At 44.0% G+C, this 22390-nt stretch overlaps 1 protein-coding gene across 1 annotated transcript in view; it reads right to left on the bottom strand.

The window, feature by feature from the left end:
- lmtk3 (lemur tyrosine kinase 3) overlaps nt 1-22390 on the bottom strand; it is a 44729-nt gene that overhangs the window by 436 nt on the left and 21903 nt on the right. Inside the window, exons 6-16 of the mRNA XM_061957888.2 lie at nt 21778-21865; nt 16784-16932; nt 16636-16720; nt 16157-16278; nt 14163-14312; nt 8591-14078; nt 8344-8510; nt 3356-3465; nt 2955-3277; nt 2801-2885; nt 1-875 (exon numbers count right to left, since the gene is read on the bottom strand). The exon at nt 1-875 is cut by the window's left edge and continues 436 nt beyond it. Coding sequence (XP_061813872.2) covers nt 745-875; nt 2801-2885; nt 2955-3277; nt 3356-3465; nt 8344-8510; nt 8591-14078; nt 14163-14312; nt 16157-16278; nt 16636-16720; nt 16784-16932; nt 21778-21865 — 6898 coding nt within the window. The 3' untranslated portion in view covers nt 1-744. The remainder of the gene's footprint in view (nt 876-2800; nt 2886-2954; nt 3278-3355; nt 3466-8343; nt 8511-8590; nt 14079-14162; nt 14313-16156; nt 16279-16635; nt 16721-16783; nt 16933-21777; nt 21866-22390) is intronic.

The raw sequence follows: 22390 nt of genomic DNA, 5'->3' as shown, positions 1-22390 counted from the left end.
AGCCTTGCCAGAAGAGTTGAAACTGTAATAGCTGCAAAAGGTCATATTGAACCCTATGGGTTAGGAATGGGATGGCACTTCTAGTTCATATGTGAGTCAAGGCAGGTGGCCAAATACTTTTGGCAATATAGTATATATTGAGAATAAATATATAAATACTAGAGGTTAGAGTAGGTTAGGGTTAGGGTTAGAGGTTAGGGTTAGATGTTAGAGTTAGAGGTTAGAGGTTAGGGTTAAGGTTAGGGTTAGGGTTAGGGTTAGATGTGGATGTTGGTGTACGTTTGCCCTTGTCAGCCACCGTAGAACAAAGAAAGAAACGGGTGTTCATTTCCCAGGCAGTCTAAGAAGACCAGCGCTGGAATCACGTCGTCGTCTCTCGTAGGAGGACCATTTGTACAAATGTGGACTTGACAATGGAAAGGCATAAAAGGCATGGATAGGATTTCAAAAGAAAGACGCAGAAAAAAGGAGATATTTGTGGAGGAGTAGAGGAGGAGAATACAGCAGAAAAGAGAACGCTGGTAGACAGCAAGACTCCCAACTGGTCCAAACCAAGTCCAGGTTGCCGTTCCTCCAATAAACTCTGTAAACAGTGGAGCTGGTCAAACCTGGATAATGTCCAGCTTTCCTCTCCACCAATTGGAAGTCTTCCTCTTTCCTTCGCCTGTCCAATAGAAAAATAGCCTCTGGGTGAACGGCTGGTTGTTTGTGGGCTCGCTTCAGAGTCTCAGAGGATCGCCCGCCTCACATCAAGTGGGGGTCCTTGGCGGGGCTGACGGTGAAGCGTGACGATGACGCCGCATTGGCCCCGCCCACAGGTGCTCTCGCTTTGCCCGGGGAATTCTCTTTGCGCTTGGAATCTTTGCTTTTGGGCCCTGGAGGTGAGAGAGAGAGAGATTAGTCATTCGGGGTCGACCAATCCCATCTAGATCTGAATCACAAGTCTTATTTATCACTTATTTAGCTCGGTTCTGGAAGCCCAGCGCATTCTCACATTCTCAACCCTCTTTCATCCACTGGAAACACCAGAAAGGAAGAAGGTCCGACTGACTCCTACAGAATACTGATTGGGCAAACCGTGCAGAACCCAAGAACATGGCTGAATTCAGTATGATTTGTGTATGTACAAGGGGGGGGGGGGGGGGGGGGGGGGGCAGCACGGTGGTACAGGGGTTAGTGCATGTGCCTCACAATATGTTGGTCCTGTGTAGAGTTTGCATGTTCTCCCCGTGACTGCGTGGGTTCTTGCCGGGAACTCTGGCTTCCTCCCACCTCCAAAGACATGCACCTGTGGATAGGCCCCTCCCACCTCCAAAGACATGTACCTGGGGATAGGCCCCTCCCACCTCCAAAGACATGCACCTGGGGATAGGCCCCTCCCACCTCCAAAGACATGCACCTGGGGATAGGCTGATTGGCAACACTAAATGGTCCCTAGTGTGTGAATGTTGTCTATCTGTCTGTGATGAGGTGGCGACTTGTCCAGGGTGTACCCCGCCTTCCGCCCGAATGCAGCTGAGATAGACTCCAGCGCCTCACTCGACCCAAGGAAGCCTGGCTTGGGCGTGCCCAGACTGCGTTGATTATGATCCATCCATCCATCCATCCATTTTCTTCCACTTATCCGAGGTCGGGTCGCAGGGGCAGCAGCCTAAGCAAAGAAGCCCAGACTTCCCTCTCCCCAGCCACTCGGTCCAGCTTCTCCCAGGGGCATACTTGCTAACCTTGAGACCTCCGATTTCGGGAGGTGGGGGCGTGGTCGGGGGTGGGACGGGGCGTGGTTGGGGGCGTGGTTAAGAGGGGGGGGAGTATATTGACAGCTAGAATTCACCAAGTCAAGTATTTAATACATATATATATATATATATATATATATATATATATATATATATATACATATATATATATATATATATATATATATATATATATATATATATATATATATACATCCTGAAAATATGCAAACAAAACTGTGTTTAGATAATTGATACTTCAAACTTGCATAAATAAATATTAAGGAATATAACATAACTTGGTTTCTGAGAGCTTCAAAATGTAATGAATAAAATGCTAAAGTTTTTGATAAACAAGCAATTATTTTAATAATTAAATATGGTCATTTTAAATGAATTATTATGATAATTTAAAATTAATTATTTCAAATATGTTTATTTTAATGTATAATTCTATGGCTGGATGTAATAAGGAGTCAGAAAAAATACAAATAAAAATTCAATTAATTTGGATGTTTTTAGCAAAATATAGTAAACATTTATTTAGTTATTTTTTCTAAAATTAATAAATATATTTATTTTTAGGTAAGATAAACATAATAATACAATTTGTCTCTAGTCTGGATGATTTAGTTCTTGTCACCCTGTTGTCCTCCCGTCGTGAAAAAAGGCTGTCCTCACTCAGGTCCTCATGGAGCTGGAGGGAGCGTGGCCTCCAGCTACGGCTGAAAATCGGGAGATTTTCGGGAGAGGCGCTGAATTTCGGGAGTCTCCCGGAAAATTCGGGAGGGTTGGCAAGTATGCCATGGGGATCCCGAGGCGTTCCCAGGCCAGCCGGGAGACATAGTCTTCCCAACGTGTCCTGGGTCTTCCCCGTGGCCTCCTACCAGTTGGACGTGCCCTAAACACCTCCCTAGGGAGGCGTCTGTGTGGCATCCTGACCAGATGCCTGAACCACCTCGTCGGGTATGCCAATTTTTCGTAGGCAATCCACACAACTCTTAATAAAGGAGGCCCCGGGTGTGTACGAGTAATATATTGGATTATGCACACAGAAGGCTCACCGTTAAAGTCCAGCTTGGTGTTTTTGACGGACACCGCAGCCGGACTAGTCTGCGCTGAAGTGCTTAACTGGTTGGTTGGAGTTTCCTGTGGCAATACAAGAAAAGCGATGACATTGTGGTGTTCGAAGCATAACATGACATGTTTGCAATTTACCTGATCAAACAGATAAATAGTGACATCATTAAAAAAAGAGACATTTCTCCCTCGGTCCCTCTCTCGGTCTAGCGGCTCTTTGGGTGACTTGAGGAGGCTCCTCAGGCCAACGCGTTTGTCCAAATCCGTCTCCGTGACAACAATGACCCTCCGGGAGCCTTCGTCCTCCTCCTCGTCTTCCTCCTCGTCTTTGGCATCGCTTCCCGAGAGCAAACCCCTCCGCCTTCCGATCCGGCACCCGATTGTGCCGTCTTTGCCGGTGGGGGTGAGGGGGAGAGTCAGGGCGAGTGGCGGCAGGGCGAGAGACAGACGGGCTACTTTTGCTACCGGAGACAAAGACAAAAAGCCCGTTTGAGGTCAAGTGTCGAAAGAAGGGAGATCCGGCCAAAAACAAAAAGTACCTTTGATCGCCTGGTTTGCAGTAGACTGCAGCGTTGTGATCTCAGGTTGTTCTATCACAGTGAGTGTCTCGGGGTTAGATTCCTTGCACACATTTTCCTGCACGGCTTGGCTGAAACAAAGGCAAAACAACACCGCAGATTTGTTTTTCAGGTCTGTGAGGACACTCCAACTCAAGAGCACTTCGATAAGACAGGACATAACTTTTGAGAAGAACATGTGGATTCCATAGGGAACCTTGCTTTGAGGCAACCATTAGGCTGATGAACAAAACCATCGCAACACTCCCTACATTTCCATGCACTAAACATACGTCTTAAAGGGGAACATTATCACAATTTCAGAATGGTTAAAACCACTAAAATCAGTTCCCAGTGGCTTATTATATTTTTATATATAGTTCAAAATTTTACCCATCACGCAATATCCCTAAAAAAAGCTTCAAAGTGCCTGATTTTAACCACCCGTCCATTTTCCTGTGATGTCACATAGTGAAGCCAACACAAACAAACATGGCGGAAAGAACAGCAAGCTATAGCGACATTAGCTCGGATTCAGACTCGGATTTCAGCGGCTTAAGCGATTCAACAGATTACGCATGTATTGAAACGGATGGTTGTAGTGTGGAGGCAGGTAGCGAAAACGAAATTGAAGAAGAAACTGAAGCTATTGAGCCATATCGGTTTGAACCGTATGCAAGCGAAACCGACGAAAACGACACGACAGCCAGCGACACGGGAGAAAGCGAGGACGATTTCGGCGATCGTCTTCTAACCAACGATTGGTATGTGTTTGTTTGGCATTAAAGGAAACTAACAACTATGAACTAGGTTTACAGCATATGAAATACATTTGGCAACAACATGCACTTTGAGAGTGCAGACAGCCCAATTTTCATCAATTAATATATTCTGTAGACATACCCTCATCCGCGCTCTTTTCCTGAAAGCTGATCTGTCCAGTTTTGGAGTTGATGTCAGCAGGCCAGGGAAGCTAGGGTCGATATTCTTCTCTTGATCATCTTCGGTGGCATAAGGGACGGTGTGAGCCAAGACATCCAGGGGGTTTAGCTCGCTCGTCTGCGGGAACAAACTGCCGCCATTGCTTGCCGTGCTACCGAGGTCCTTTGTCCCTGAATTGCTCACACACTCCGGCAGATTCAATGGGGGTCTGGCGGCAGATTTCTTTGACTTTATGGTTGGAAATGCATCTGCTTTGAGTGTCGCAGGATATCCACACATTCTTGCCATCTCTGTCGTAGCATAGCTTTCGTCGGTAAAGTGTGCGGAACAAACGTCCAATTTCTTGCCACTTTCGCATCTTTGGGCCACTGGTGCAACTTGAATCCGTCCCTGTTGGTGTTGTTACACCCTCCGACAACACACCGACGAGGCATGATGTCTCCAAGGTACGGAAAACAGTCGAAAAAACGGAAAATAACAGAGCTGATTTGACTCGGTGTTTGAGAAAATGGCGGATTGCTTCCCATTGTGACGTCATCGCTCCGAGAGCGAATATTAGAAAGGCATTTAATTCGCCAAAATTCACCCATTTAGAGTTCGGAAATCGGTTAAAAAAATATATGGTCTTTTTTCTGCAACATCAAGGTATATATTGACGCTTACATAGGGCTGGTGATAATGTTCCCCTTTAAGTACAAGTGTCCATGCACTCACTCTAATGCCACCAATGCTCATACATTGTGTGCCTCCCATACACTCATTTCCTTTTAGCGTGGATAAATATATTGCTTTGACCTATGATGTCACACCGGACGTCTGTGGCTCCTAACAAGTCAACAGCTGAGCTCTGTTGTGATGTCCGCTGTAATATTGGCACAGATGACATCTCCAGTGGCCATGCTGATGTTAAATAGCAGACAGCATCAAGAAATGGTCTTAGGTTGCACTCCCAACATGAGGCTACTACCAAGAATGTACCGGGGCGGATGCAGCTCCGAAGCAAAGAAAGACCGGCGGGAGAGAGTTTTTTCAAAGGAATTTTCAGATGAAGAATCATGGAAACAAAACGTTTGAATGTCTCAGAGTTGATTCATAAGGCTCTGTGGCTAGATGGAAGGAGTTTGGAATCGGAAGGAAAAGACTCTTACCCGGCCAATACTGTTGGAGCTATTGTTGTGGACCATCTTGCCAGTTGTGTGGAATACTAACTTATTGTTAATCAGTGCACAAATGCAGTGTGAAGAGGTTTGTGTACGCGTTCTTATTGTGTGAATGCTCCAAGACATTCACACAATAATATGGCTTTCTACACCAAAATTCATCTATTTATTCAACTCATACTTGCCAACCCTCCCGAATTTTCCGGGAGACTCCCGAAATTCAGCGCCTCTCCCGAAAACCTCCCGGGACAAATATTCTCCCGAAAATCTCCCGATTTTCAGCCGGAGCTGGAGGCCACACCCCCTCCAGCTCCATGCGGACCTGAGTGAGGACAGCCTTTTTTCACGACGGGAGGACAACAGGGTGACAAGAAATAAATCATCCAGACTAGAGATAAATTGTATTATTATGTTTATCTTACCTAAATATAAATATATTAATTAATTAAAAAAAAAAAAAAATTAAATACATTTTTACTATTACTAAAAACATCAAAATTAATTGTATTTTTATTTGTATTTTTTCTGACTCCTTACTACATCCAGCCATAGAATTATACATTAAAATAAACATATTTGAAATAATTAATTTTAAATTATCATAATAATTCATTTAAAATGACCATATTTAATTATTAAAATAATTGCTTGTTTATCAACAACTTTAGCATTTTATTCATTACATTTTGAAGCTCTCAGAAGTCAAGTTATGTTATATTCCTTAATATTTATTTATGCAAGTTTGAAGTATCAATTATCTAAACACAGTTTTGTTTGCATATTTTCAGGATATATATATATATATATATATATATATATATATATATATATATATATATATATATATATATATATATATATATATGAAATACTTGACTTGGTGAATTCTAGTTGTCAATATACTCCTCCCCTCTTAACCACGCCCCCAACCACGCCCCCACCCCCCACCTCCCGAAATCGGAGGTCTCAAGGTTGGCAAGTATGATTCAACTTCTTCTTCTTCTCCAGATTTTGGTGCTACCTTCCACATTTTTCACCCCATTCAAAGCGTTCCAACTTCAAACTGTTCAGCCTATTCGGGAATCGCGGGCTTTCCCTTGACAAATTCCAAAAATTCCCAGAATTCCAAGTTTTCCAGGACATTTTTCCCATTCAAAATGAATTGGCCATTTTTCAAACTTCCGCTCATTTCCACATTTTTCAACCTATTCAAACCATTCCACCTTCAACATATTCCACTCATCCTGGAAATTCAAACTATCATTTCTCCAAGTAAAAAAAAAATTCCAGGAATTCCCGTTTTTTCAAACCGTTTTTCCGGCGACAACTACTTCCACATATTTCAACCGTTCCACCGTCCAAACATTCCTCTTATTCAGGACAAAAAACTTCCCGAAATTCCTAAAATACAATTTCTCAATTAAAAATGTTACTGTTGGCCCTGCGATGAGGTGGCGACTTGTCCAGGGTGTACCCCGCCTTCCGCCCGATTGTAGCTGAGATAGGCTCCAGCGCCCCCCGCGACCCCAAAGGGAATAAGCGGTAGAAAATGGATGGATGGACTACTTCAACATTTCTCGACCGATTTGAAAAATTCCAACACCAACCATTTCAACTCATTCAGATTAAGTTTTTTTTTTTTTTTTTACAATTTTCCAAAATATTCACGCTTTTCCCGAAATTCCCAAATTTGGGGGAAATCCTCATTGAAATGAATGGGACATTCTTCAAAGTTCCACAACTCCCACATTATTCATCTGATTCAAACTGTTCCAACTTCAAAATATTCCGCCTGTTTGGGAGATGTGTGCTCTACAACAATTCTAAAAAAAATCCAGGATTTCACTTCAACTTCAGCATTGGAGCATTCACACGCAATTCCTTCAGGAATTGCCTCATCTAGTTCGCCTTTAATATACCTGTTTCATTTTCTTCCATCTAATTTGTGTTTTGTTCGGGAGTCCAAGTTAAGCCGGCATTCTCCATTTCCTTACCAACCTTCTTCAATGAATCTCCATTTCTTTTGTCTACCATGGATGCACTTAAAAATGTTCTGTTCTTTTAATTTGTGAAGCATACAAACAGCCTTCTCCTTATTCCAAATGTAGCCGACGTTTTTATTGAATTGTATCTGCTTTCATGTTATGTCCTACACGTTAAGACTGGTGCATGCGGGATACAAAGGGTCCTCTCCGGCGCACACCGCCCCTCGAGAGATCTGGGTTCTAATCGCATAATCCAGGTGAGTTTGTGCGATTTAACTGAAAATGATCAGATTAAGGTGTTTCCATGGGTTGTAGAATGCTTAACTAGAGCTTAACTATTTGAGAGACCAGACCAATTTAGTGCATTGACCCATACTGACTGTGCTCCCTTAAACTGCAACAGCAGGATCCAGTAAATAGGAGTCAAAGGGGAGAGCTGCCAGAAAAGAGCGCAATTAAGATTTTGGTGCCTTGTTCAAGATAACACCAGCAGGGCTACAACCAGAACCTTATTGTCCCCAAGTCCATTCCTTACATAGTCTTGTCAACTGTTTAAATCAGTGGTCAACAACCTTTTTGAGCCCGAGATGTGAAATTAAGTGAATTATTTTTATGTAGCGCTTGGCCCTGGGAGCAAAGTGGGTGAAGTGTCTTGCTCAATGACACAACAGCAGTGACTACGAAGGTGTAAGCTAGATTCGAACCAGAAGCCCTCTAGTTTTTGGCTGGCCGCTGTAACATCTGAGCCATCTGGTCCCAGCCGTGAATCAAGAAAAGATTTAACTAATATTTTCTTTATTTTGTAGTTTGTAGACTTATTTGTGTAGTTAGATGTTAGATTTAAACTGATCGTCACTCGGGGTGATTTTTCAGAGGTCTGTACCTGTCATGCTGGTTTTGTACTTCATCATCAGCAACTGTCTCGCTGCCGCCCTCAGTCGTCTGATCCCCCCAAGGCCGGAGCATAACGGTGTCCTTAAATGTCTCTCCCCAAAGCACATTTGTTTTCACGTTCTCACTCAGGGAGTACTGCAGTCGTTCCTCGCACACCTGACGTAAGAGAAAAAAATGAAAGCCAGGTAGGTACAAAAAGTTGTTTGTCCTTCGGGGCGACATTGAGTTTTTCTGACCTGCATCATGAGTCCGTTCTTGGTGGTCAACTTGGAAAGAGTACCCTGGTCCTTGGCATCTGGCGTTGGTCCTGTTGACTTCGGCACATCATTCCTGTCCTCTTGAAATTCGTCTGAGGAACCAGTTCCGTCTTCTTTCCAATCTGCCCTTCTCTCTTTGGCAGACAAGTCAGTTATCGGCTCTCCAGACTTGCTAGAAATAGTGTCTTTTTGATCAGGCGTTTTCTTCAGGGACTCCAAAAGCTCTAGGTTCCCCAGGAAAATGTCTCCCAGGGCTTCTTCCTCATCCCCAGATATTCGACACAGTTGTTCTAATTTTTCAAAATCCTCCAAAGCCTCTTCGTCCATATCTTTCCACTCAGAAATTAATAATTCTGGCAGGCTACTGTCCGGAGCTTGTGTTTGATTCATACTGTCCGGACCGCCTGTCTCAGAGGTGAGGTCTCCCTCACTAGTATCTAGTGTTATATTCACAGAGGGGATGCATGGAGTCAGAGGTGTTGTATCTGTTTCAATGTTACGGTCTTCCAGACCGGTATAACCAAACTCTTCAGCCTCTGAAACAGATGGTGGTGGACTAGGAAAAGAGTCATCTAAACTCTCCAGTTTGTCATCCTGCACATCAAGGTCTATACTTGGAGGAGGACTGGGAAAGTCCACGGAGCTGAAGTTGTCCAACGTTGAATTCTCTTCTTCCTTCTCGGCACTCACGCTTTCTTCCAGGTGTTGCTTTGCACTGCATGGTCTCATTTCAGCTTCAGAATGTAAGTAAGAATCAGTGTCTTCTTGGTCCAAGTTCTCGTCTGGCGCATCAGTAATGCAAATGGCTATTTTAGCATGTTTACTCTCTAAAGTGTGAGGGAAGCAGTTTACTAACATAGGGTGCTTTTCTGTGGGTGGTAACGTGTCTTCCCTCTGAGGCCAAATGTTAAAATTTTGATTCTCCTCTGACCTCGTAAGTCGCCTGTCCCCATTTGTGTCCACGCATGACCAACTGTGCTTCTTGCTTTTCTCAGAATTCTCTGGATCTGGGATTTCCATGTTCTCCACTTCAATCACTGGTATTTCCCCCTTTGAATCAAATCTGTCACTTTCAAGAAGGTTCTCAAGATTCTCCACCTGTTGCACATTCACCACATCTGGCCGAGTGTGGTCATTGGTGTTTTCCTTCACCAATAGACTTCCCTTTAGTCCCTGCTGTTCTTTGTTCCGTGTTTCCCCACATGTCTCCACCACAGCAGGGTGGGGTTCACTTCCTGCAAATTCATCATTTTCTTCAGCCTCCCAAATTTCCTGACCCTTCGATGGACGCTCTCCTGCCTCTCGTACTTTATTCTGGAACACAGAGGACACTTTGGACGTCAGTTCATTATCCTGACACCTCTTTTCTGGAGAAGCCCACTGGTCATTTTCTCCTGGCCACAAGTGCAAGTCACTTGACTGTGAATGACGCTGGCAGTCAAGCCAACCAGTCCTTTTGTCTTCTTTCTCCTCCACCCCCGTCTCCGTATCAATATTGTTAAGGCTACTCGACACTCCTCTCTTCGGCGACCTGTCTTCAGTGGCGTAACAGTCCTTTATTGCAGCCAACTGCTTTTCTGCTGTTTGGTCTTCCATGCAGTTCAGATTGATCAGGCCCACCTGATTGTGGTCTGTGTGGTGCAGCTCCAGGTCAGGCACCGTATTACTTCTCTCAGCGCCTTCTTCAACCCAGGAGGCATACTGTAAACTCGCTTTTTTGTCTAAGGACTTCCCTATGCTTGAATCTACTAATGATGGAGTTTCTTCTTTGTTGGATGGACCACCACACAGTTGAGATGATCTAGACTGTGTGCTGTTCACAGAGGATTCTACAATGTGGTTTTCACAGTGTAGGACATTGAGAGAAGATCGTTTTTCCATTTGTATGTTTTCCTTGCTGTTGGCTCTTTCGGAAAGAGTGTACGTCACAATAAGGCTCCTGGCAGGTATTTGTATGTCTTCCTCCACAGAGTCTAAGTATTTGCAGTCCGCTCCTTGAGAAATTATGTAATCAGTGTAGTGGTGGTCCTTTCCATATCCATCGCTGTGTGGCGAGCTTTTTAGCGGCTCATCCTCAAGTTTAGAGAACAATTCATCAATAAAGTCCACGCAGTCTTTAGTTTGGGAACTAACATACTGTTGGGAGGAGTTTTTATCATTTAGAAACATGCCAGAGTCGTCCCAATTCCCTGGTTTGAGTCCTTTGCTTGGAATATCTGTGGCCTCAGGTGTATTTTCAAATGAATTAGCTGAGTTTCCTAAAGGGCGCTTGTGTTCCACCTCACCATCTTCTTCTAATTCAGTTTTTTCCTCAATCCCCGTCAGCGCTCCCCTCTCGCCCCCTCGTCCGCTGGTCGGCCTTGACCCCATAAGCCCGTCAGTGCTCCTCTTGGTCATCCCATCCCCTTCTAAGTCACTGTCTGAGAAATAAGCAGAGTCCCGGTGTGGTGTTTCATTTCCCAGAGCCCGCCACCCACAGCCTCCCATTCCCGTCCAGGAGTCACTAGGGGTGAGGCTGTCTGCAGAGCTGAATGTCATAGGTGACAGGACGGAGTCAGTGGAGGGCGCAAGGGAAATGTCAGTGGACGCATCCCAGTCTGGAGTATTTGGAATGGCGGTATCTTCTTCGGGTACTAGTTTTTCTTGAATGCTGTCATTGTGCTGTGATGAATCTTTTGAGCAATCTGAATCAACTGCTACTTTGTAGGCGTGGTTCTCATCATCATCATCCCTCACTAGTCCGCCATTCTCAACAGAAGAAGATTTTGGGCTATTCGAAATGAGTGATTTTGCAGTAATGGACTCATCAGCATCCTTGGAAAGATCCACAGTTTGCTCTCCACCTCTTGTGGGCAGAGCAGGGCCATCAAAACACTTGTCTTTTTGACACAATGTAATGTTTTGGTTGTGCAGTAAGCCGTTTTTGGGCATGATTTCCGCAAAGACATAGTCCCCAGACTGGCAGTGGTCTGCATTACTTGCTTGGGCCTCCTGTCTAATAGTTGATGCTATATGGAGGATTGGGATCTCGGGTCGAGTAGAAACTTTAATGTCACTCTTTTTAGCACGTTTGGTCACCTGGGCATATATCGCTTCAGTTTGTGGGTCATCTTTTCCTCTGCTGGATAAGCGTATAGAGCTCTCTGACTGAAACCGGATGGTCTGGGCAGTATTTGGGTCAATACATATAGACTCATATTCAGGTGAGAGAAGTGTAGGGGAGGATTCTGCTTCTTTCCTGTCAGTATTTTGTCTGGATATTATTTGAGTCAGAAATGTCTCCGCTGATTGAATTTCCTTCATGAACTCCTCCCTGGTCATTTCTGTTTTCTGTTGCTCCTCTTCAGCCTTTTGGAGTTCACTCTCTGCCTTTCCTGTGGTGATCTCAGAGAGAAGCGAGCGTGACCTTCTGATACCTTTGGAATACGCAACTTCCGCTTCGGTGGATGAGGCAAGGCCTGTATCGCAGGTGTACGACGGCAACCTTGGTCCTGTTGGGCAAAGGTATTTAACAGGATCATTTCCCAACCCTCCATTCAGATCTCTTCCCGTATCGATCTCCGTCAGGAAAAGATCCCCCTGGAATGATTCATCAGGGGCTGCAAAGTCCTTCTCCTTCCCTGTGCTGTTGATGTGTTTCTCTGATCCCAATGACTGTCCTGCTGAGCCTAGCTCTGTGATCAGAGACTGGGAGCGGCGCATCCCTTTGTTAGGCAACACAAAGCCTTTGGATCTCTCGCCATCTCTTTTCTCTTTCTCCCACAAATTGTCGGACTTGCACTCTCTCGCCTCGGTCACGGTAGATATTTCTGTCAGAAATAGGTGCATGGGGGAATTCTTGGCAGCAGCCACACGTTCTGCCTGGAGTTCTGCATCTTCTTTCCAAATGGCCGGCAGGATAGTGTCGAGGCGTGACTGGGTTCTTTTCATTCCTCTAGAAAATATCCCTGCAACGACCGGCTCTACATCCTCTGACAGAGTGGAATGAGTGACAGAAGTGCTTTGTTTCTCAGGTGACATGAAGGGGGAATCATCCTCGTCTGAGTAAGTGGGACTAGATGAGGATTGCCCATCTGGCTGAGGCTGAGACCGAGGTATATTGCGATAAATGGGCCGCAAGGGGTTTTCTCTACGAACGGGCGAGTCAAAGTCTTTCACACGGGAGTCCTTGGAGTTGTGTGTTGTGTGTCTGGTGCCCGGATCACAGGATCGATGATCTCTGTTAAATCTATTACTGTATCTGGAGTAAGAGTCAATGTTGTAGCTCGGGTAAGTTCTTTGTTTAGAGTGAGGGGGGAGAGGTGGAGGACCAACTTGAGTTGTGGGGTAAATAGGGTGACTGGATGGGGGAAGTGAGGGAGAGAGGGATGGAGATGGCGGTAAAGTCTGTCGGGAGCGATGGAGTCCCAAGTGACCGTAGTTAGACGGTAGGCAGCTGTTCATCTGAAGAGGGTCGGTCTCAATTTTGCCACTCATATTGTAGTGTGGAAGTCCTCTGTATCCAAGAGGGGGTACAGGGAGGGGGCGGGAGTGTAGGTGGTTGGCTGAGGACATAGACATGGAGCGAGGCTTTGGAGGAAGCACCGGCGCTTGGGAACTCGCAGATGGTTTATTTTCAGAGTTCTTCTCCTCCTCATCATCCTCACCCAGATCAATCACAGAGAAGTCGGTCACTCTGCTCGAAGTGTCTCTGAATTCGGCCACCCCAGTGTTGGGCACCTGGAGTTTAACTTCGCTTGATCGCACCATCCGGATGCCTTTTCCAGCTGCACACTTGTCTGAGGGACAATAAGGTACTCGCTCTTTTCCCAGCATGCCACTGCGGATCTCAACAAGCTCTATCTCTCCTGGGCAAATAGAGTCAGACCAGCAAGACAGCTGGGCGTTACCGTTTAGAGTCGGGGACTTGTCCTGGGGAGTGTGCTCCTCTAATCGGATGTAGTACTCACTGGCAAGGGAGGGGCTACGTGCACTGATTACCGGGACCACAGTCGGAGTGTCCAAGGACTGTCTGTGGTTGTTGTTCACAGTCGGGATGGGTTGTGCTGGGGGGAGAGGTTTGTAGCCTCGTCTGGCATGGGCCTTCTCCCAGAAATATTCAAAGTTCAAGCCTTTGCTGGTTTCAGTCACGGTCAGGATGTCGTCTAGTTCAGATGAAGAATGTGCTCCCCGGTTTCCCACGGGGTCCAGCAAAGGGTAGGAGTTGTGTCGGTCCTCAGGCTTCCTTTGACGCTCATGCGCTGCAGCCTGGAAGGCAGGAGGGCGGAGTAAATCCCAGCGTTTTTCAAACGACTCATTGCTCCCGCCTCTCCTCCCTCTGGCCTCTTCATACTCCTCATCCTCTTCATCCTCGCTCCCCCTGGATGTTCCCCGCTCGGCAGCCAGGAGGGAGGAAAGGAGAAGGAATATTTCTGCTACCGAAGGGCGCTGAGACGGAGGTAGCCAGCAGGACTGCATGATCTCATACCTGAGGAGAAGACAAGGGTCGAGAGTCATATTTTCAGCAAAAAGGTCAAAAGGAATTTAGCATTTTGAGAAGAAGACCGCTGACCAGTAATCAGCATGGGAGAGTTTCAGTCTCGGTTGGGCCAGCGTGATCTGTCGCTCCTTGATGACAAATGTCAGGACCTCGTCATCACTTAGGTGTCTGTGGGGCTGAGAGCCAAACTCAAACAGCTCCCATATGACCACCCCCAGGGACCTGTAAGTGGCACATAGGTGACATAATAACTAGGGGAGACAAGATGTTTTATGAAAACAAGATTTCTTGTCCTAGACAGGGTCAAAGCAGTATATGGTAATACTTCCGCCTGAGTTGATCCCGCTTACAGTGGTGGTCAAAAGTGTACGTACACTTGTAAAGAACATCAAGTCATGGCTGTCTTGACTTTACAATCATTTCTACAACTCTTATTTTTTGTGATGTAGTGATTGGAGCACATACTTGTTGCTCACAAAAAACATTCATGAAGTTTGACCACAGAACTTTCCTTCAGAAGGTCTTATCTTTGTCCATGTGATGTCAGATGAAACAAAAATTGAGCCAGCAATATGTTTGGAAGAGAAAAGGTGAGGCCTTTAATCCCAGGAACACCACTCCTACCGTCAAGCATGGTGGTGGTAGTATTATGCTCTGGGCCTGTTTTGCTGCCAATGGAAGTGCTGCTTTAAATGGGACAATGAAAAAGGAGGATTACCTCCAAATTTTTCAGGACAAGCTAAAATCATCAGCCCGGAGGTTGGGTCTTGGGCGCAGTTGGGTGTTCCAACAGGACAATGAACCCAAACACACCTCAAAAGTGGTAAAGGAATGGCTAAATCAGGCTAGAATGAAGGTTTTAGATTGGCCTTCCCAAAATCTTGACTTAAACGTGTGGACAATGCTGAAGAAACAAGTCCATGTCAGAAAACCAACACACTTAGCTGAACTGCAGCAATTTTGTCAAGAGGAGTGGTCAAAAATTCAAGCAGAAGCGCAAGTAATTTCTATGTCGACATGCGGCAGTGTTGTTGACTTCGTAATCATCGCTCGCAAAATACCAGTGAAGTTTGTACGTTGTGTAAATCGTAAATAAAAACAAAATACAATGACTATGTAAAGCCAAAGCCATTTATCAACAACACCCAGAAACGCTGCCGGCTTCGCTGGGCCTGAGCTCATCTAAGATGGACTGATGCAAAGTGGAAAAGTGTTCTGCGGTCTGACGAGTCCACATTTCATATTGTTTTTGGAAACTGTGGGCGTCGTGTCCTCCGGACCAAAGAGGAAAAGAACCATCCGGCACAGATGGTATGGGGGTGTATTAGTGGCCAAGACATGGGTAACTTACACATCTGTGAAGGCGCCATTAATGCTGAAAGGTACATACAGCTTTTGGAGCAACATATGTTGCCATCCAAGCAACGTTATCATGGACGCCCCTGCTTATTTCTGCAAGAAAATGCCAAGCCACGTGTTACAACAGCGTGGCTTCATATTAAAAGAGTGTGGGTACTAGACTGGCCTGCCTGTAGTCCAGACATTGAAAATGTGTGAAGGCTAAAATATGAGAAGGGAGACTGTTGAACAACTTAAACTGTACATCAAGCAAGAATGGGAAAGAATTCCACTTCAAAAATGTGTCTCCTCAGTTCCCAAACCTTAACTGAGTGTTGTTAAAAGGAAAGGCCATGTAACACAATGGTAAAAATGCCTTTTTTGTAATGTGTTGCTGCCATTAAATTCTAAGTTTATGATTATTTGCAAAAAAATAAGAAAGTTTCTCAGTGTGAACATGAAATATCTTGTCTTTGCAGTCTAGTCAATTGAATATGAGTTGAAAAGGATTTGTTGTATTCTCTTTTTATTTACCATTTACACAACCTGACAACTTCACTGCTTTTGGGTCTTGTGAAAGCATGGCAGTAATAACCTGGACTCCAGCACAGAGTAGCTAACATGTCGACCAGGAGCTTGCTTGGAAGCCATTCATCTGTGACACTGTGGTGGGCTCCTCTCCCCTCCTGCCCTCTTTTGCGTGTTTAAAAAACAGAAAAAAAACCTACCACACATTGCTGGTCTTGGTTTGGTCTGTAACGATGGTAGCTCCTCGGTACTCTTCCAGCAGTTCTGGTGCGATCCAGCGCAGAGGAATCCAGAGCTTGTCTGGAGTGAGGTAATAGTCCTCCTGCACGCACACATGACAGCAAACATCTCAACGTATGTTCTTGGATTGTAAGAACTGGCTGAATTGTGATTCCTATTTATTAAGATTCTGACGTTTTAGATATTGACTTTTAAAAATACAGAGGTGGTCAAAAGTGAACATCATGTCATGACTGTCTTGACTTTACAATCATTTATTTTTTTGTGATGTAGTGATTGGAGCACATACTTACTTATATACTTATATTGCCAAATACTTTTGGCAATATAGTGTATCTGTCTTTAAGCTGAATGTCTCTGCATTGTCCCTTCAAATAAAGACTAAACTATAACTATAGTGTCATTTTGCTCGCCTTAAGACGGTGTGGCTGTGCCATACCTTGTATTGGTTGTGTGATAGACCGTAGTCGCCTATTCTCACAGTGAGGTCGGAGGTCAGCAGGCAGTTTCTCAGAGCCAGGTCGCTGCAGACGACACAACACAGTTAGTGAGTGGCCTGACGTGGCGGCTGGCAGCTCGTGCCCCACCTGTGGATGTAGTTGTTGTCGTGCAGGTGCAGCAGGCCCGACGTGATCTCGAAGGCCATCCGCTGAAGCGTCGTCAGATCCCGCGTCGGCAGGTCGGGGGTCATTCCGTCTGACTTGCGTTGGGCTCGCAAGTATCTTTTCAGATCCCCCTGCGCGTTGGAAGAAAGCCACATGTCAATATTTCTGACACGTCGTCTGCAAGTCACACTCGGGTCATCGGGTCAATTCACGCAAATGATGCGCAGTCGCAGGGGTCGGCAACCTTTACCAGTCAAAGAGCCATTTTGACCAGATTCACAAATTATAGAAAACAACGGGAGCCGCAAAATTTTTTTTGAAGTTTTAAATGAAATAACACTGCATACAAAGTTTTTTTTTGCTTTGGGCTATGTATAAACCAGGGGTCTCAGACACGCTTGCCCACACCTTTTATATAGAATTTGAAAGCTGGTACGGCACGCGGGTTTTAAATGAATGGCACTTGTCAGCGTCATGCGTGCCGTGATGGTACACCATAAAGCACCCACCACAACCAGCGTGCCTGATCAACCACACGTTGTATGGAGCTTCCACTTGCTCACGTAGGTGACAGCAAGGCATACTTGTTCAACAACCACACAGGTTACACTGACGGTGGCGGTATAAAAAAAACCTTTAACACTCTTACTAATAATGCGCCACACTGTGAACCCACACCAAACAAGAATGACAAACACATTTCGGGAGAACATCTGCACCGTAACACAACATAAACACAACAGGACAAATACCCAGAATCCCATGCAGCCCTAACTCTTCCGGGATACATTATACACCCCTGCTACCAAACCCCGCCCACCTCAACCGACGCACAGAGGGGGGTGGGGGCGGGGTTTGGTGGTAGCAGGGGTGTATAATGTAGCCCGGAAGAGTCAGGGCTGCATGGGATTCTGGGTGTTTGTTCTGTTGTGTTCATGTTGTGTTAAGGTGCAGATGTTCTCCAGAAATGTGTTTGTCATTCTTGTTTGGTTTTGGTTCAAAGTGTGGCGCATTATTAGTAAGAGTGTTAAAGTTGTTTTATATGACCACCGCAAGCAGAAAATGTATATTGTATAACAAGTGTTGGACTGGCTCGCTGTTAATACAGATTGTAGAGGGTGCCAAATGTTGTACCATCATGGCACGCCCTTATTATAGCTGTAAGGGTGAAAATCGGTGAATATTAATCCCGGGAGTTTTCTGCGAGAGGCACCGAAATCCAATCCGGAAGTCTCACAGGAAAATTGGGGAGTTCAGCAAGTAAGCTGCTGAGCCGCATCAGAGTGATCAAAGAGCCGCATGCGGCTCCGGAGCCGCGGGTTGCCGACCCCTGCCTTAGGATGTCCTTAGGAGAGGGCACCAAATTGCAGAATGTGAAAAAAATGATAATAATAATGATAATAACCATGAAAATATGTCAATAAAAATGTTTGCATAACATGTTTGTACACTCTGCACACTTAATTGGAACATTTTCTTTAAAAAAACTAAACAAACAGCGTATAATGCGAAGGAACAAGGTGGAGGAAATACGAGCTAAAGCAGAAGTACAGTGGTGGTCAAAAGTGTACATACACTTGTAAATAGACATGTCCGATAATGGCTTTTTTGCCAATATCCGATATTCCGATAGTGTCCAACTCTTAATTACCGATTCCGATATGAAGCGATACCGATATATACGGTGGTGGAATGAACACATTATTATGCCTCATTTTGTTGTGATGCCCCGCTGGATGATTTAAACAATGTAACAAGGTTTTACAAAATAAATCAACTCAAGCTATGGAAAAAAATGCCAACATGGCACTGCCATATTTATTATTAAAGTCACAAAGTGCATTCTTTTTTTTAACATGCCTCAAAACAGCAGCTTGGAATTTGGGACATGCTCTCCATGAGAGAGCATGAGGAGGTTGAGGTGGGCGGGGTTGGGGGGGCGGGTTTGAGGTGTGGGGGGGAGGTAGCGGGGGGTGTATATTGCAGCGTCCCGGAAGAGTTAGTGCTGCAAGGGGTTCTGGGTATTTGTTCTGTTGTGTTTATGTTGTGTTACGGTGCGGATGTTCTCCCGAAATGGGTTTGTCATTCTTGTTTGGTGTGGGTTCACAGTGTGGCGCATATTTGTAACAGTGTTAAAGTTGTTTATACGGCCACCCTCAGTGCGACCTGTATGGCTGTTGACCAAGTATGCCTTGCATTCACTTGTGTGAAAAGCCGTAGATATTATGTGACTGGGCCGGCACGCAAAGGCAGTGCCTTTAAGGTTTATTGGCGCTCTGTACTTCTCCCTACGTCCGTGTACACAGCGGCCTTTTAAAAAGTCATACATTCTACTTTTTGAAACACACACCGATAATTTCCGATATTACATTTTAAAGCATTTATCGGCCGATAATATCGGACATCTGTACTTGTAAAGAACATCATGTCATGGCTGTCTTGACTTTACAATCATTTCTACAACTCTTATTAATTTGTGATGTAGTGATTGGAGCACATACTTGTTGCTCACAAAAAACATTCATGAAGTTTGCTTCTTTTATGAATTTATTATGAATTTAATATTCATTTTTGACCACTCCTCTTGACAAAATTGGTGCAGTTCAGCTCCATTTGTTGCTTTTCTGACATGGACAATTTGTGTTTCATCTGACATCACATAGACAAAGATAAGACCTTCTGGAGGAAAGTTCTGTGGTCAGATGAAACAAAAATTTGGCCACAATACCCAGCAATACGTTTGGAGGAGAAAAGGTGAGGCCTTTAATCCCAGGAACATCAAACCTACCGTCAAGCATGGTGGTGGTAGTATTATGCTCTGGGCCTGTTTTGCTGCCAATGGAGCTGCTGCTTTAAATGGGACAATGAAAAAGGAGGATTAGCTCCAAATTGTTCAGGACAAGCTGAAATCATCAGCCCGGAGGTTGAGTCTTGGGCGCAGTTGGGTGTTCCAACAGGACAATGACCCCAAACACACCTCAAAAGTGGTAAAAGAATGGCTAAATCAGGCTCGAATGAAGGTTTTAGAATGGCCTTCCCAAAGTCCTGACTTAAAGGTGTGGACAATGCTGAAGAAACAAGTCCATGTCAGAAAAGCAACACATTTAGCTGAACTGCAGAAATTTAGTGGTCAAGGCCTGCGAGTCATCACCAGTTTAATGCGGACTCTGGTCCAGCCGGGTGTTTCCAAATTAATTTAAAATATCCAATGGTCTGATGGCGGCAAATTTGTTGCCATCTTGTGGACATTAGGGCAATGACCATGAATTGTGTTTTGACTGCAGCTCAAGCAATTACTGATATGACCTGATCCAAACAACCTTCCCTAGTCATGGCACAAAAACAAACCAACACAAAACCTCAACACACACGGTCACACAACTTGCTCACTGAACTTTGTGGACGTTATAATAAACAAAAAACGTCCATTCACTATAAACAAGTCTAAATTACGTCCATTTAAATCCATTACAATGCATGATGGGAAAAATGCAAGACACTCTCTTCACGTTTGCCACATTTTAGCTGCTCGATATTTCTGATTGATTACAAAACTTTAAGAAGGTCGTCACGGAAGTAAACAAGGTAGAAGTTTAACTTTCACATACTCTTAATATCCAATTATATTAATTATTAATTATATATGAACCCTAAAAGCAGTGAAGTTGTCAGGTTGTGTAAATGGTAAATAAAAAGAGAATACAACAAATCCTTTTCAACTTATATTCGATTGAATAGACTGCAAAGACAAGATATTTCATGTTCACACTGAGAAACTTTCTTATTGTTTGCAAATATTAGCTCATTTGGAATTTGATGCCTGCAACATGTTTGAAAAAAGCTGGCACAAGTGGCAAAAAAGACTGAGAAAGTTGAGGAATGCTCTTATTTGGAACATCCCACAGGTGAACAGGCTAATTGGGAACAGGTGGGTGCCATGATTGGGTATAAAAGCAGCTTCCATGAAACGCTCAGTCATTCACAAACAAGGACGGGGCGAGGGTCACCACTTTGTCAACAAATGCCTGAGCAAATTGTTTAAGAACAACATTTCTCAACAAGGAATTTAGGGATTTCACCATCTACGCTCCGTAATACCATCAAAAGGTTCAGAGAATCTGGAGAAATCACTGCACGTAAGCCATGATATTACACACCTTGGATCCCTCAGGCGCTACTGCATCAAAAAGCCACATCAGTGTGTAAAGGATATCACCACATGGGCTCAGGAACACTTCAGAAAACCACTGTCAGTAACTACAGTTGGTCGCTACATCTGTAAGTGCAAGTTAAAACTCTACTATGCAAAGCCAAAGCCATTTATCAACAACGCCCAGAAACGCCCAAGCAAGATGGACTGATGCAAAGTGGAAAAGTGTTCTGTAGGATTGCAAGCTTGTCACTCGGGGTAGTAACTCTTTGGGCAGCTAACGATTCGATCCGATTCCGGTTCCTGGGATGACGATTCGATTAATAATCGATTCTCAACTCAACACAATTTTTCAATTAAACTTTTTCAAAACAAGGCTACAGGTTAGAAAAGCTCTGTCTGGTTGCATGAAGATGGACTAAAGAAAAAAGTATAACTTTAATTTATAACTTCATAAGTACTGTATACTTTTTTTTGATTGATTTTTGATAATTACGAATCAATTTAGAATCGGAATGAATAAATATCGCGATTCGTATGTGAAATAGTTTTTTGCCGCACCCTTACTCGTCACTTCAATCATTGATTTGTTGTTCGTTATTCCCTGGTAGTAGTAGTAGTTGTGTGTGTACTTACATGTTGTGTGTTGTTTGCTGTGTGATGTTGCCTCTTCCTCTTTGGTATCAAGTTCATTTTAGTGTTTAGTGCTGCTTGTCGCTTTCATTAAACTTGCCGTGGTCCTGACGCTGTCTTGTTGACAGACGGTATCGGTAACGGCGTAGTAAGGCGCGTAAAAGTAGCAATTGCTTGTCGACTTGCTACTTACCAGCTGGCAGAACTCCATCACCAGGAGAAAAGGGATGCTCTCGCTGCACTGACCCAAACACTGCAGGATGTTGGGATGCTTGAGACTCCTGCATGAAGACAAGAAGGGGACAAGGTGTGTTGGAAGAAAAGCAGCAGTTCCAAAAATAGACCTCGTGGGAGAGGACGGAATGATAGCAAGATGAAAAAGTGTGAAGAGTGGTGTACAGTAACAATAAATCCATGATGGATATTAATGATAAACTAGGGTAATATCACTAATGGTAAGTACGCCCGTTTGAATTATAAATGATCAGTGATGGGCAGTAACAAGCTACATGTAGTACATATATATATATATATATATATATATATATATATATATATATATATATATATATATATATATATATGTGTGTGGGAAAAAATCACAAGACTACTTCATCTCTACAGGCCTGTTTCATGAGGGGTTCCCTCAATCATTAGGAGATTTTTTTTTTTTAAATATATATATATATATATATATATATATATATATATATATATATATATATATACATTTATATATACATATATATATATATATATATATATATATATATATATATATATATATATATATATATATATATATA

The sequence above is a fragment of the Nerophis lumbriciformis genome, linkage group LG04 (genome assembly GCF_033978685.3).
Source record: "Nerophis lumbriciformis linkage group LG04, RoL_Nlum_v2.1, whole genome shotgun sequence".
In the NCBI taxonomy this organism is placed as follows: Eukaryota; Metazoa; Chordata; class Actinopteri; order Syngnathiformes; family Syngnathidae; genus Nerophis; species Nerophis lumbriciformis.
The sequence above is the reverse complement of the archived record's forward strand: the minus strand, read 5'-3'. Positions and strand labels throughout refer to the sequence as shown.